This window comes from Dermacentor variabilis, chromosome 4 (genome assembly GCF_050947875.1).
Source record: "Dermacentor variabilis isolate Ectoservices chromosome 4, ASM5094787v1, whole genome shotgun sequence".
Taxonomy (NCBI): domain Eukaryota; kingdom Metazoa; phylum Arthropoda; class Arachnida; order Ixodida; family Ixodidae; genus Dermacentor; species Dermacentor variabilis.
This window is the reverse complement of record NC_134571.1, coordinates 12,940,875-12,956,908: the sequence shown is the minus strand read 5'-3', so window position 1 is coordinate 12,956,908 and position 16,034 is coordinate 12,940,875. Positions and strand designations below refer to the sequence as shown.

The 16,034-nt window shown below is 47.3% G+C and overlaps 1 protein-coding gene across 9 annotated transcripts in view; it reads left to right on the top strand.

Moving 5' to 3' along the window:
• gig (TSC complex subunit tuberin) overlaps positions 1 to 16,034 on the top strand; it is a 161,109-nt gene that overhangs the window by 97,921 nt on the left and 47,154 nt on the right. For all 9 annotated transcript variants that reach the window (XR_012827283.1, XR_012827284.1, XM_075688130.1 and 6 more), the window contains 2 exons: positions 12,537 to 12,702; positions 13,987 to 14,137. Coding sequence is in view for 7 of the 9 variants with exons in the window: in XM_075688130.1 (XP_075544245.1) it covers positions 12,537 to 12,702; positions 13,987 to 14,137 (317 nt within the window). In the remaining 2 variants the exon portion in view is untranslated. The remainder of the gene's footprint in view (positions 1 to 12,536; positions 12,703 to 13,986; positions 14,138 to 16,034) is intronic.

Here is a 16,034-nt window from a genome sequence, read left to right as displayed (position 1 = left end):
GTAAAATATTTGTGACTTGAAAGTAATGTGCATTCAATTTTAACTGCAATGAATAATAGGGATTGTCATGTTTAATCCTTTCAGTGTCATTGACATACTGGTATGTTTCTGCGTTTCTGTCCCGCCATGTCACTGGCATACCTGTACGTTCTCCATTCTCTCCACTCGGATAGGCACAGTAACATGAAGTTGTTGGCGAGCTCCGAGGTGGTTCTGCCATTTGTTGTATATTTCTAGAAACATATTCTCTCCTCTGTCTGGGTTTTCTCAGCCTAGGTTCCTTTTTTAGCATGTGCGGAACGCACCTCTAGGTGGGCATGGTTGCACACATGTCTGAAAATGGGAGGTGTGGCTTCTGGACTTTGCGCACTGCTACGACGGCAATTCTCTATTCAGATATACACACTGTGGTCCAAAGCCACCACACTTGTGTGTTGCTGCCATCTATCGTATGTTTACACAATATTTTTTTCTCATTTTTTTTTAAATCTCCCACTATCTTCACTACTGCGCACCTCCTTTTCAGCGACGAGGGTGTTCCTTTCAATGATGTGATTTTTCCAGGAGGGCTCTGCCCTGTGTTGTATCTCTTTCATCTGTTCCTCTCTGTTTCATCTGTTGCTCTCTTTCTTGGCGCTCTTTGGCCATCCTTGGATCTTGTGCCAATAAACTCCATATATCATCATATTGAGCAGAACTCAATTTTACTGACTTAGTTATATCAAGGTTTAACTGTATTGCAAATGTCAACAGTGCTGAGTGACACTTGATCGAAGCGGCACTATAGGTACTACCGCCGGCTTGAAAGCTATTGAGGGTGAGGACTTACAGAATCGCCATCTGTTGTCAGGAGCGCCTCTCTTGCATAGTATGAGGGATCACGCGGCGTGTTCCTCATAGGTTCGGTTTATGGTGCGCAATAAAAACACAGTGTGGCAACCCTCCTGGATATTTCTGTAAGGGCTCTCAAAACGACTGAAGTTTATTACTGTCGAAATAATAATCTTGGGCAAACTGAAAGTACAGAATCATTTGCAGACACTATCTGTTTACCGAATACGTACAGTGAATGTCACTGCGCGCGGGTGCCGCGCTGGAGTCTCTCGAACTGGTTTCTTGCATGAAAGGTAAGCAGACGCTGAGAGTAAACTATGTGAAATATGTTCTTATAGTCGGCTCTCTGTATAACCAAATGGATCATAACAGAATGAAGCCTCAATGCAGCGATCACAAGGGTTCGCAGCGACCGACTGCACGTCTGCATGCATGTCCGCACACAATGTTTCGCTTTCGCTGCGAGCGCGTTGTTGCACTGTGCCGTGAGCTTTATGCCGCAGAATATGAGCATTTGACAGTACACAAGCAACCATTGTTGCTTGGATGCTATCAGAGCTGTTCAAAAATAATTTCGTTATAGGGACTTCGCCACCTGCGGCAACTGTGAGGTGTGGTCACAACGATTCAATCTTTTTTTCTAAATTCTTGGATGTTTCAATATTATTTCTCAAGTTGCATTGCACTGTATATTTATCGGCATTCTGAGCGTGTGATTTCCCGCTGCTTCTTTTTCGTAATCCAGTGCTTTCATTCATAACACAAAGAAGGCCACATGCCATGCCCTTTTTTAATGCGCTTCTTGCCACACCCTTTCCATTCCAGTGAACTTGTCAGTATATAGCATCAACAAGTTCATAGACCAAACCGTCATGACATTAGCCGGGCTCGACGACCCCTTTGCGGAGCATTTTGTCCACTTCTAACTGGATGACGCGACGTTCAGCATGCAATACGCAATAGGGATGCCAACGAATAGAATTCGTATCACCAGTATTTATACGGTGATGAACAATGGATGTTTGGCCTAAAGGCCTGTTGCCGAAATCAAAGATGTCACTGTACGATTCAAGCAGGAGTCGTATGTCCATGGCCTGTGCAGTGGTGAGGTCAAGTGCAATCATTTTCGCGAAGTTATCCATTAAGGAACCAGAGCTGTCAGCTGCAATTGGCGCTAATAAGCCACTCCCGGCATTCAGACTCTCAATGTCAAATTCGCAACCACTAGAAACGCTGGCCAAGAACATGCTGGCCAGAAGCACTTGAGGGCATAGGCTGAAATTAGGAAGCGGTAGAACGACGTCATTATTTGTAACCGTGACAAACGTATGCGGAACAGTTATGTTCCGGTTCAAAAGCACGTCGATGATGGGGTGAAGCACATATTTGCCGTCAGGAACCTGTGGCTGGGCGGTCAAAGTGACGTAAGTAACTGCTCCGGTAACGACGACCAGCGTGAAGCGAGCGCAAGTGCGGTGGGTCGATGCTCGGAGCATCGGCGAGTTGAGGCAGTTCTAACTCAAAAACGCCGTTCGCGCAGTCGATGAGAGCAGAATGAGTGGATACAAAGTCCAGTCCGAGGATAACGTCGTGAGGACAGTTGTCAATCACAGCAAAGAGAACACAAGTAGTGCGGCCGGCTATAATTAAGCATGCAGTACACATTCCAAGAACAACCAGCACGCCGCCGTCGGCCACACGAAGCACTCGGGCAGCTGCTGGGGTGAGGACCTTTTTTAAATGTCTACGTAGGCTAGCACTCATCAGACACATGGGCTCCAGTGTCGACGAGTGCTTGGACAGGTATGCTGTCTATTTTAACGTCAATTAAACTTCTCCTTGTGGTCACAGAGAGAGGATTTGCTGCAGTAGTCGACAATGCAACACCACCTCCGAGGGCTGCATTTCCTAGTTTTCCGAAAGGGTGCAGCCAAATGCCACAGGGGACGAAAGGCGACATGGCTGCGGGGAACGGGAAGATGGGCGACTTGTTTGCTGTGAACGAGACTGGTGTCCACGCGGTGATGGTGAGCGGCTGTACCATGTGTTCCAAGCAGAGTTGGTGGCGCTGTTAGACTCAGTGATGGGTGAAACATTGTGGGTATTTCCATTAAGACGGCTCAGGTTGGTCGGCGTGCGAGGTGTTGAGGGCCACGAGCTGCGACAGTATCGGGCGACATGACCAATGCGGTGACAAGTGAAACATATCGGCTGGTCGTCCGCAGTTCTCCACTCAGTTGGGTTGCGATAACATGGAGAGAAGTGTTGGGGTGGAGCAAAAATAGTAGAAGGGCATTCGTTAGCTCTGGGATTGGCGACAGCATACACAGACTGTAAACCAATGTTTTCAAGTTCCTGGTGAACGATGGCTTGTACGAGGGGAACTGAAAATGTGGTAGCATCAGGGCTACGCAAACAGAAAGCTGATGGTGCCATCGCATCCAGTTCACGTCTAACGATTCGCACCATGTCCTCTGATGGTGACGCATGCTGCTGTGTGGGTTGATCTTCACACGTCAACGTTGCGGCAGTATTGGGAAGTCTGGCGAATGGTTGCAAGATGCGTTGGCTTTTGGCCTGCTCGAATTGTCGGCACTCTTTAATGATTGCATCAAATGTAGAGCAGCTCTTGCACATGAGCAAATTAAACGCGTCGTTAGCAATGCCCTTAAGCACATGCCCTACCTTCTCAGCTTCTGTCATGTCGTGATCGGTTTTACGACAAAGTGCCAGCATTTCCTGGATGTACGAGACATAGGACTCCTTGGGGGATTGGGCACAGGAAGCCAGTTCCTGCTTTGAGGCAATTTTATGGCCGGCTGGTTTGCCAAACAACTCTGTCAATTTCTCTTTGCATTGGTCCCAGCTGGTTAGCTCCTCTTCGTGGTTTTCGTACCACACCTTTGCCATGCCTCTTAGGTAGAACAACAGGTTAGCTAGCATAAACGTAGGGTCCCATCTGTTGATTCCACTCACACGTTCGTCGTACATGGCCACCCACTCTTCAGCGTTAGTGCCATCGGTCCCGCAGAAATTTCCAGTATCCTTGGGTTGCACAACGACAACCGAAGGTGACAGTGACGTAGCTGGTGACAGTGACGTTGGAGGTGGCAACGACATTGATCCTGCATGCTCACCGTCATTCATGGTGCGGACGATGTTGCGACATCCACTGTGGAGCTCCGTTTCCAACCGTGGTGCCCGACACCTCTCACCAATATGTTATGGTGGTGTTGCGAGTATATAAAAACTATATTTACAATATATATACAGGTTGAGTCAGAATAGCCAAAATGGCTGACCACCAACAACACGCAGCTGCCAGAATCTCCGATCTTCTTCTTCCTCTCTCTTCTCTCATCCATCCTTCCATATCATTAAATTCTACAGCCCATCACTCTAGAGAAAGCAGGCCATGGGAATGTCACTTTCAGCCACTGTGTGCACAATTGTGCACACCAAGATAATGCACCAAAAGCAAGAGCACTGATGAAAATAATGATATTAAAATGTGTCCCATACATCTGGAAACACTTCTGTTTTGACCTGTTCTGCAAGTTTGAGTAACATGTGTAACGTGTTTTAGTAGAACAGGTTGAAACTTTGCACTGGGTGTCAGTATCGCGTCACGAGGTGGGTTCACCTCTTTCATTGTTTTTCACAATGTATTACTTCAGGCATACTTGTCATGTGGCTTCCAAGTGTGTTAGACAGGAAATAGTTTATGCTTTCATATTTGACATTCACGAAGAGTTCTTGCATGGAGTCAACATTCTGTAAACTTGACAAAACTCACTGAAGAATTGAATATTCTTAATTTGTTCTGCTACTGTACACTCTTCATGGCTATGAATATGCAAGAAATGTGGTCAAAGCAAGTTCTTAATGAATTTAATTAACCATTTTCATACTATGAAAAATAACGAAAGTTCTACCAAATCAACGAGATGTCTTTTCTTTCGTCTAGTTTGTGGAAGCTTTTTTTTCTAAAATTGTTTCAAATAATTTTTTTTTAATTCCGTAAGGTTGCTTCATTTCCCAAATTGTGTGAAATAAAAGTTTGAAGAAGGCTTCTCTGCACAACAGTGCCCTGCGGGGCTCGATACACTGCAAAAAAAAAAAAAAAATTGAATAGAAAATGTGGGATCTCAAACGTGCACTTGAGACAAAAAGACGACCACACAGTAGTGCAAACAATCACAAGGCCCTGTTTATTGCACCTATCCTGCATCACTGGCAGCTAGCTGAATCACAACACATAGAAAATGCGAATGGATGCACGACAAATCGAGCAAGTCCGACTCGCCTCAACCAGATTGCAAGTGAATATTTTGACCCCCATGCAGGACACCAACACCTAATTGTTAACATGTACGGTCACGTGAATGATGGTGTGTTCGAACGATCGTGTTCGTCCATTCCAGTGTCCTGCTCTTAAGCCTTTTGCAGGATGGTCCCCTGAACGGCCAGCAAGCGCATGAAATAACATCCATGCAGCTAGCCGACCCCAAACCAAAGAGGAACAGGCTTCTCCCCTTTGTGCCCAAGTAACCCCACCGTTAGGTGGTGTCAGCAGTGCAACATTCGCACCATCTCTTGTCTGCAACCACACCACCCTCCAGCGGTGCTTAGCTACGCCAAAAAGCCGGATTACAGGAGGCATGAGAGCCATGCAGGAAAAACATATCAGGGGATGCGTGAGAGTGGAGCATCCTCACAAGAATAATCTAAACGATGCAAAACACATGTACACAGAGAAGGGAAAAAGTGACAGTGCAGCGGGTGGATTTGACACATTGACGGGAAGTAACTCACTTGCATTGACAAGAACCTTCAGTCCACGCACAGAATCGACGTCATACAAGTCCTCAGAGGAGAACACATCATGTTCTGTGTCCGAGCAAAGCTCTATAGAGCTGTCTTCTGATGAAGATTTGTCAGAATAATTTTTTCACATGCGCTTAGATTCCCGTCTGGCAGGAAGGCAGCCATGTTTCTTATACAAGCATGAGAGAAGGTACTATAAAGGAGATTTATTGAGGTTTGTAACAACAGCCGGTTCTAGGATGCACAAAGTACAGGCCCCTAGCTCGAGCCTCTTGATGCTGTTGATGCTGCTGACTCTGCGCTCATGTTCGTTATTTTCCTTACAATGGTCCTGCGGAAATAAAGGAGCCATCCTGGCTACTTAGTTTTCTGGAAGGACGGTAGAATGGTGATATGGCTTGGGACGCTGAATGTGAACGACTTTGCGGTTATGACGTGGCATGTCAGACGGCAGTTTTAGTGGCTCAACCAGGTAATTAACGGGTGATGTTCTGTCGAAAACGCGGTATGGCCCGTCATACTTTGGAAGGAGTTTTGAAGCGAGCCCAGGCCTGCAGTGTGGCACTAAGAACCAGACAAGGGCACCGGGGAGAAAAGTAGGAGTCGAGTTCTGAGTGTCGGGAACGGCTTTTTGACGGTTCTGGTCATCCAAGGTGAATCGGCGGGCCAGCTGGCAACATTCTTCAGCGTGTCTGGCGTCTTCCGCGATCGGCAGGCATTCGGATGGGTCCGGCCGGTAGGGCAGAATGGTGTCGATTGTGTGTGAAGGATGATGGCCGTAAAGAAGGTAAAAAGTTGAGAATCCGGTAGTGGCCTGAGTTGCGGTGTTGTAGGCGTAGGTGACAAACGGAAGAACTAGGTCCCAATTAGAGTGATCGGGTGAGACATACATGGCGAGCATGTCACCAAGTGTTCGATTAAAGCCTTCCGTGGTACCGTTAGTCTGTGGGCGATAAGCAGTGCATTTACGATGAACAATAGCGCATTCAACAAGCAGTTGTTCTCATCACTTCTTTCACCTATGTCGCTTAAAAGTTCACGTGGACCTCCATGACGAAGGAGAAAACGGCGTAGTATGAAATTGGCAACATCCTGCGCTGTAGCATTTGGTAGAGCAGCAGTCTCCACATAACGGGTTAAGTGGTCTACTGCAACGATTATCCACCTGTTGCCAGTAGGAGTCAACAGAAGTGACCCATAGAGATTGATGCCCACCTGATCAAAGGGACGGCATGAGGATTGTAAAAGACTGGAATTCACTGGCGGAGATGTGCGGTGGCACTTTTCGGCGTTGGCACTCATGACAAGAGCGGAGGAAGTTTCGAACAAAATTGTACATTCCCCGCCAGTAATAGCGGTGTCGAAGTCTTTCATAGGCCTTGAAGACTCCCGCGTGGCTACACTGAGGGTCGATGTGGAACGAGCAGCTGAGCTCTGATCGCAAGATTCTCGGAATGACGAGTAACCAGGTGTGTCCCTCTGGGGCATAGTTGCGTCAATACAGTAGCTGGTCTCGAATTGCAAAATGAGGAACTTGGCGCTGAAGCGTTCGTGACGCTGGAACTTTTGACATATCCGAGAGAAGGTCGAACAGAGATGCAGTCCAGGGATTGTTACACTGTGCAGTAGCGATAGTCTCAAAGTACAGGGAGGACAATGTGTACTTGTAGGAGGTGTCGTGACTGGTTTCCGGGGGAAGTGGTGATCTGGATAGCATGTCAGCGTTGGAGTGGTTTCGCCCGGAACGGTAAACCACACGGATGTCATATTCTTGAATTCGCAATGCCCAGCAGGCAAGGCGGCCTGATGGGTCTTTTAGCGTCGACAGCCAACATAGTGCGTGATGTTCGGTCACTACGTCAAAAGATTTGCCATATAAATATGTGTGAAACTTGCCAAGCGGCCCATAGAATGGCCAAACACTCCTTTTCTGTTACGCTGTAATTGGTCTCTGCCTTGGTTAACGTGTGACTCGCCTATGCGACAACGTATTCTGTGTGGCCAGGTTGACGCTGTGCCAACACAGCGCCAAGGCCTGCACTGCTTGCATCTGTGTGGATTTCGGTTGGCGCTTGAGGGTCAAAATGGCAAAGAATGGGTGGCATCATGAGAAGATGGTGCAAGTTTGTGAAGGCAGCGTCACACTCCAGAGACCATGATCAGAGATCTCTAGCGCCACCAAGGAGCTGCGTGAGAGGCGATATAATTGTCGTAATGTTTCCAACGAGTCGCCGTTAGTAAGAGCAGAGGCCGATGAAACTGCGGAGCTCTTTCATAGTGGTAGGCTTTGGGAACGCAGTAACAGCATGTAGCTTCTTGGGATCCGAGCGAATGCCCTCCTTTGACACGGCATGGCCTAAAATTGTGAGCTGACGAACAGTAAATCGACACTTCAGGTTAAGTTGCAACCCAACGTTGGCCAAGCAAGTGAGTATGTGCTGGAGGTGGAGCAGGTGCATTGCGAAATCAGGGGCGAATGCCACAATGTCATCAAGATAGCAAAGACAGATTTTCCATTTGAGGCCACGCAGAACAGTATCCATCATTCTTTCGAACGTGGCATGTGCGTTGCAAAGTCCGAAAGGCATGACATTGAATTCATACAAGCCGTCAGGTGTGACAAAGGCAGTTTTCGGGCGATTGAGCTCTGCCATCGGAACCTGCCAGTAGCCTGAAAGCAAATCCAGCGAAGAAAAGAACTCGGCTCCCTGCAAACAGTCCATAGCATCATCGATGCGTGATAATGGGTAGACGTCCTTCAGCGTGATCTTGTTTAGCCATCGAAAATCAACACAGAAGCGGATGAAACCGTCTTTCTTTGTGACGAGTACCACGGGAGAGGCCCGTGGGCTCTGTGAAGGTTGAATCACGCCTTGACAGAGCATCTCATCGACATGGTCTGCAATGATGCGACGTTCCATAGCGGACACGCAATATGGTCTTTGTTGCAGCGGTGAGTGAGAGCAAGTGTTGCTGTGATGCTCGACTGTCGATGCACGGCCAAGAGATGTTTGCGCAACGTCAAAAGAACGGCGGAAGTGCTGAAGGACTGTGAGAAGTTGAAATCACTGCGAATGTGTCAGATCTATGGCGATGAATGGGCTGAACACACCAGTCCATGTTGAGTCAAGGAAAGAAAGGGCACTCAACTCAGTTCATGGATGGCAGAAGAAGGCACTTCGTCGAGGACGGAGACAATTCGTGTTGAATCGACCGACTCGTCGTAACCAAGGCATTCGTGCCAGAGAAGTGATAGCGGTGATGAAAGATGATTGTAAATGGGCATTGTGCTGACACCGGCGGCAAGGTCAAGAGCTGCAAAGGGCAAAGGAAGCGCTTTTCGGGTAACAAAGTGATGAGATGGCATGAAGACCATCCTGTCGGATATAGTACCACACGAGACTGGTATGAATGCTGAAGAGCACGGGGGAATACAGGTGTCTTCTCTCACGACAATTTTAGCGGCAGGATGAGCATCGACCAAGGCCAGGTCACCAAGGTGGGAAAGTTCAATCTCAGCCCGAGCACAATTGATAATGGCATTGTGGCGTGAGAGAAAATACCATCCTAGAATAACAGCATGGGAGCACGATGAAAGAACTATGAATTCAATCGTGTATAAAATGTAATGTCACATGGACTGTACAAGCAGCGGTAGGGCGAATGGGTTGAGCACTCGCCGTTCGAAGTGACAATACAGACAGAGACATCATCACTTTACGAAGCGAGCAGCAAAACCTGGCATCCATAACTGAAATAGCGGCACTGGTATCGACGAGGGCTACTGTAGCAACATCTTCAATAAACGCATCAATGACATTGACGGGTAAAGGAGGAGGACTTCGGCATGTCGACGCTTGCACAGTTCTTGCCTTGGGAACTGCGTCGTCCAGTTTCCCTCTTCGTTAGAGATGGGGAGGGTGACCGGAGGCATTCGAAGCGAGGACGGCGATCAGTCTGGAAGCGATCTGGTGAGTCGAAGTGGTCAAAATGCGCCCTACGGACCGTAAGGTGCATTTGGATCAGGCGTCACATGGGGCGCTCTTCGATCGTCATCGAACGCTTGCGATCGGCGGCAGCAGAACCTTGCGACATGACCGCGATACCTACATGCTTTGCATGTAGGGCGATTGTCTGGTGTACGCCACGGGTTAGCGACGGCAGTGGTGGCCCAATGGACGGAAGGGCGAGGGCAGTGCACAGGCTGCTGGAAGCGACGTATGGGCACACTGCGAGGCGCCATTGCAGCAACCCTAGCATAAGTGACCGGTGTAGCCACAGCATCCTGCTGGTGAACAGCCGGCAGCGCTTCCGCGACTTCTTCATGGATCACGTTACGGAGATGAGACGGCAAAATGCTGGCAGACTGAGTGACGGACACCAGAGATAGCTGTCGTGCAACCTCTTCGCGGACAAAATCCTTGATTTGGGTTATCAGGGAGGCTTGTTCGGGGCCGGTGGTCAGGTTGCAGAGTGATGCCGCATTTGGTGTGGGATGTTGCCTTGTCAGAGCTCGCTGCTTATGTAATTCATCATAGCTCTGGCACAAGCTGGTAACGTCGGCAACAGTGCGTCGTTCCTTGGCCAGAAGTATCTGGAGCACGTCATTATGTATTCCCTTCATGACGTGCTTGATCTTTTCATCTTGTGTCATGGCAACATTCACGCACCTGCACAAATTGAGAATGTCTTCTGTATAGCTGGCGAATGTCTCACCCGTGTCCTGTGCGCATGTACACAAACGCTGCTCGGCTCGAGAGTTTCCTGACGGTGGGTCGGTCAAATACTTCTGTAATCGACCTCTTGAACGCCGACCACGTTCAGATATCCCTCTCATGATTTCTGAACCAGAGACTGGCCATGCCCGCAAGGTAGAATGATGCGTAAGCCAGCTTGTCCGAGCCATTCCATTTATTGTGAACGTTCACCCGTTCGTAGGACGACAGCCACTCTTCAATGTCGTTGTTGGTTCCGCTGAAAATGGGAGGCTCCCGCTGGCGAACGTTGCCAGCGCAAGGTACGAGTGGCAATGGAAAAGTCTGCTGGTCGGCGTCCGGCATGGCAGAGGGTAGCGTCAGAGAATGGAGTTCCAGGATGGTAGAGTGGAACGTTACCCTGCATGGCTCCACCACTCATAAAGGAGATTTATTGAGGTTTGTAACGACAGCTGGTTCTAGAATGTACCGAGCACAGTCCCCTAGCTCGAGCCTCTGCCGTGCGCTTGATGCTGCTGATGCTGCTGACTCTGCGCTCACGTTCGTTATCTTCCTTACAGCACCAATAAAGAGAAAGGCGAGGCACAATGGCATGGATGGATGGATGTGTGATAGATGGACGTTATGAGCGCCTTCTTTGGCACGGGGCAGTGGGTTGCACCACTAAGCTCTTGCTATTATACTGCCCAATATCCTACCTAGCTAAAGAAGGAAAAAAAAAAAAAACACTATGAACTTCCACAACCAAATTTTCTGACCCTCTATTGTGAACTTTCCTTTTGTAGTCTGTTTTTTGTCATTTCCCTACTTTTCTTCCACCAATTTTTCAATCGCCTCTTACTAATCTCTATTGCGAACATGTTTACTTTTTCCTTGCTCTCGATGAACCCAAGGGCTTTAAGGAGGCCAGTAGTGCCTAAATCGACCGCTGGGCAGGTGTCTTCACATTCTAATAAAACATGTTCCATTGTTTTCCTAGCCTTACCGCAGCAAGCACATGCTTCTTCTTCCTTCTTATATCTCGCTTTATAGGTGCATGTTCTAAGGCATCCTGATCTCGCTTCGAAAAGTAATGAGCCTCCCTTTGAGTTATCGTAAATTGTTTCTTTCCTGATTTCATTTTTTCCTCTTAATTAGTTACTTATGGCAGGTTTATTTTACATTGACACCACCCATAAGATTATTTCATCCTCTCTGACTTTCCGCTTGACATTCTTTGTTGCTGTGCTGCCCACCCTACAGGCTGCATACTTGCTGGTAAGCTGCCTAGTTCTTTTGTACGTGGATAATGTGGATAAGTGTGGCCATCTAGTGGAAAAAATTGCAACTAGGCACAATTTGATGACTGTAGTCATCATCGGTTCTATGTGCGAGGCATTTTTGCTCATGTACATTGGTACAAATACTCATGATGACTATATGTACTTAACAGCAGTAGGGAAAGGGTTAATTGCCACTTTAAGAGGATGTGGAACCGCATGGAGCACTTTTTGCACATAAAAATATGTCGCACACAGTAAAGCACTTTCTGGTGGTAGAGGCAAGCACATCTTGAACCAATGCCATTGCAAGCAGGAGCTTTGTACACCTGCTCTGTTCAGCTTGTTTCACGTTTACAAGCAAGTTTCGGCCACAAACCACTTTCGAACATGTTACAAGTCATTGAGCTTTTCTTGGTCTGGTCACTACTAAATTTTCATCAGAAGCTTTTGGAAACAGCACCGTGCTGTACCTTAGTGGTGAAAATATCTTCCTTGTTAGAAATGTAAGAAATTATTATTCATGTCATATCTTACTGGTTGCAGTGCTAAGCTTAGGTTCCAGTGCAGCCCTGCTGTGGTGCGTGGTGCGCCTCATATGTGCCTTGGGATGTGAGAAAGCCAGTCAATCCTGCACCCATTGTTTGTTCATTCGGGAAAGAACACGCAAGCATGTTGGCTTGCTGATGCTGGCAATTCCGAATTGCACCCCAAAAAGTGTCCCATCACCACAGTGGCATTGCAAGTGGGGACCAGGCCAGTCATGGGTGTTGCAAGGACAACTCTCTGATGCAGATTGCAAATTTGACTCTTAGCTGCACTGCACTTTTTCAGCTTTGCATTTCCTGGCATTGCAATTTTGACACGCTTGCAAATTCTTCTCTTGGTGCTGTCTCTGTAGCACTTGTGCATGGAGCTGAGATGAGTATGCAGCAGCAGCATCAACAGAATCCTCTGCAGCAACAGCAGCAGCAGCGACGACGACATCAGTCAGAAGCTGCGGGTCGTGCATCTGGGTTGCGTCACCTGCCAGTAACTCAAGATGACCTCAGCCTTGAGCGTCGTGGGTGAGCTTAGTTTCCTGGCCTTGCGTTCATCCAACTACACAATACCAAAATTTCAGTTAGTCAACAAAAGGCCAGACAGAAAGCATAAAACAAGTCTATTTTTACATGTTGTAATACATGCCATTAGGAGTTCTCAAGGTGTGTGCATGTCCTCTGTACTGGCATGTGTACAGCCCAGTCATATCTCTTTATGTGCTTAAGTGAATCAATGTTCAATTCATTTTGTTCTAAGGTTGGTAGAGAAATGCTGCGTGAGGAATCTTTCTTCTTGGTTTTCCCATGAATTCCCCACTGTAATGCCCGAATGACTCCCTTAAAAAGAAGAAAGGAAAACAGAAGAGGAGAGACAACCAAGTAAAAGCAGGATTTAACCATTTCTTCAGCTTGAACTCGCTTACTGTGAGACCAGTTACTCCCTTGACCACCCACAGTGCCTAAACTTTGTGTAGAACTCCTGTAATTATGTGCTGAGTTCCCCAACTGTATACAACAGTAGTAATGATGACAAGACAGTGATAGCAATGACTATAATGGCGGTGTCATGACAATACTTCATTGAGTGACATATAACACAGCGAAGGGCAATTCTTGCAATAGGAATAGAATGACTGTTGTGCTGAAAGCCATGCTATGAATGAATGCTACATTGGAAATAGCTGGGCTGCATGCATGTATTGAAACAAGGCCACACTTAAGCTTTCAACAAATTTAATACTCAAGCTTAGCTCATCGAGCTAATCTTGAGTATCTTAAATCTTGAATCAAGCCCCTGCACATTGCTGCAGGGGCTTGAATTGCAGTGCTGGCCAAAGTTCTGCTTTTCTATTTCATGCAGTGAGGATGAATCTGAGGATTAGAAGGTGCCCAGATGATGACATGATAATGATAGTAGTATAACAAAAATGATAGACTTGCGCATAGACACAGTAAATCCAGTTTTGAGCTGTTTAACCTTTGTCGGGATGAAATCCTAGAAGGCAGTTACATTTTATTTCATGTAGAGTTGACACATTTTAATCATGATTTCCCTTGCATGAGGATTAGTTAAACTTTAGACAATTGCTGGTAACATGGTTAGGATGTATGTACAGCTTCCCCCAAAAACGTGAAACACATCAGCTCAGTTTTATGGCAGCTCGGTTCCTTTTGCTCAGATTGTTGCCATCTAATGGAGACAGCCAAAGCATCGATCTTGACAAACTGCAAGCAGGAGTGGCCATTTATTTCTTTAACTTTCCTGGCATTAGAATTGTGATTAATTAATTGATCCATTTATTCATTCAGAGGTGGTGGCCGAGCAGGGTTGGTGCTACGTCACGTGTGTGGTTGTTGGTGTTGTGGCTGGGCTGAGGTGCTGGTGCGACGGCCCACAGGCAACAGTGCCTGGCTGCTGCGTCTGCAGAATGACCTGTTTCCCCGGGCGGCCACCAGCACTGTGAGTTCTCTTCTCTGGGCACGTGTATAAAGGGACAGAACAGAGTACTATCACACGCTGCAATGGCCAAGTGGGCGTGGCATTCCGTTGCCAAATGCAAGGTTGGAGTTTTCACTTTTCTGCTGCTACACTATAGCGGGGACGCAGCACGAAAATGCCATTGTCGTTGGAATTTTTGAGCACGAAATGGAAACCCTAGTGTATCCCCTGGTGGAATCTGGCAGGTCATTTATGGCAGAGTAACAGCGTTCACACAGTACTAACCTACGGTGCCAAAACAGTGACATTAAGAACTGTGCAGTGATCAATGGAATAGAAAAATTTGCAGTTCTGCCCGAAAGGCGAAGCACCGATTGTGATAGCAAATTAGTAGATAGCTGTATGAAGTAAGGATAGTAGATTTATTGACCGTATAAACTTGTAAACATTCGCTTACTAACCAAATTAACAATAATAGAATATGTAAGCATGACTCAACGAAGAAGTAGAAAGAAACAGGCATACAGAGACAGCGCTGTCTTTGTGTGTCTGCTTCTTTCTACATCCTTGTTCAGTGGCGCTTACACATTCTATCACGGATTCAAACCAATTAGCCTGCCAATATGTTTAAACTAAATTACCCAGCACTGTGTCACATGCGCACAGCTAAACATGAACACATCTCGCTCGATGAGCATGGAAACTCGCTGCCAAATTCTGGAGTGAGGAATCGTGGCAGCAGCAAGTGAATTGACCTTCATGCATCTCTCGCTTCAATGCAAACGAAACATGGAAAGCACAGCGCATACGAAGTTACCAGCACTACGCGCACTCTACAAACATGGCAGATCGCTTGAAAGATGAGGCTCGCACGGGCGCGCACTTTGGTCACGTCGCAGATTGCTTTCAAGACACATGAGCGCCGGCAATGCATCCCTGTGGTGTCCACCAAAGGTGTCTATTATGGTGTCCGTGATTCGCATGGCCAACGCCGTAGTAGTCACCGCGGTTGTCTCCACTCTGTAGGGAGTGGTGTGCGAGGAGGACATTGAGGCACCCTAGCAGCCGCCGGAGAATGCCCCTCCTCCCTTGCCTGACCCCCAACCCCCTGCCTCATACGCCATGGGAGAGGGCATGCATCTGGGCAGCGTTACTCACTCGCATACCCGAGATTGAACAGCGTTTGCCAGCTCACCCTCGCACGCTTTCACTCATACGGAAACTCACGGCGACGACGATGGCAGAAATGTGTCTGGAGTGTCCGTATAATTGCAACCGCAATAAAATGATAGATGTAACATCAAGAGACAGGATTGGTAAGCAACTGGGCATAGTTGATATTATAAGGTTCAGAGGAAGAGGCAGGATTGTGCAAAGTGAGTGTCAAGGGAAGGAGTGTCACAGCAGTGGGTTATGAGGCGTGGAGTTCTAGAGAGATGAGCTATCGCCGCAAAACCTATTGCGATAAGCATCTTTAGCTATCTGTTTTGCAGCGCATGGTGCGTAGTGCCATTGGTAGCATACTGCATGCATTTAGTATAGGCGATAATCCAAACTTGCCGCCGTTCCCTGCTGCAGGCGGCGTGACGTGGGCATTGCACTTCTCTTTGGCGGCACCCAGCGTTGCCCACCAGCTTGATTTCGTTTCGGTTTCCCATCGCCCTCTTAAAACACTACGTAGTAGGAAAACAACAAAATGCATCTCGGGCCGCTAGAGCTGCAACAATCCACGTTACATTTCGCATTACGTAGATGTCAACAGTAGTTGAGTGTGTCAGTTTTTTAGTTATTCTGATCGTATGTTTTCCCAGTTTGTATGTTTTTTCTCGCGGTTTTTCCCAAAATGTATCAATGAGGTTCTACTGTAAACGAAAATTTTCCGCACACGCAGATGGTCAAGTGGTTGAATTACAAGTGG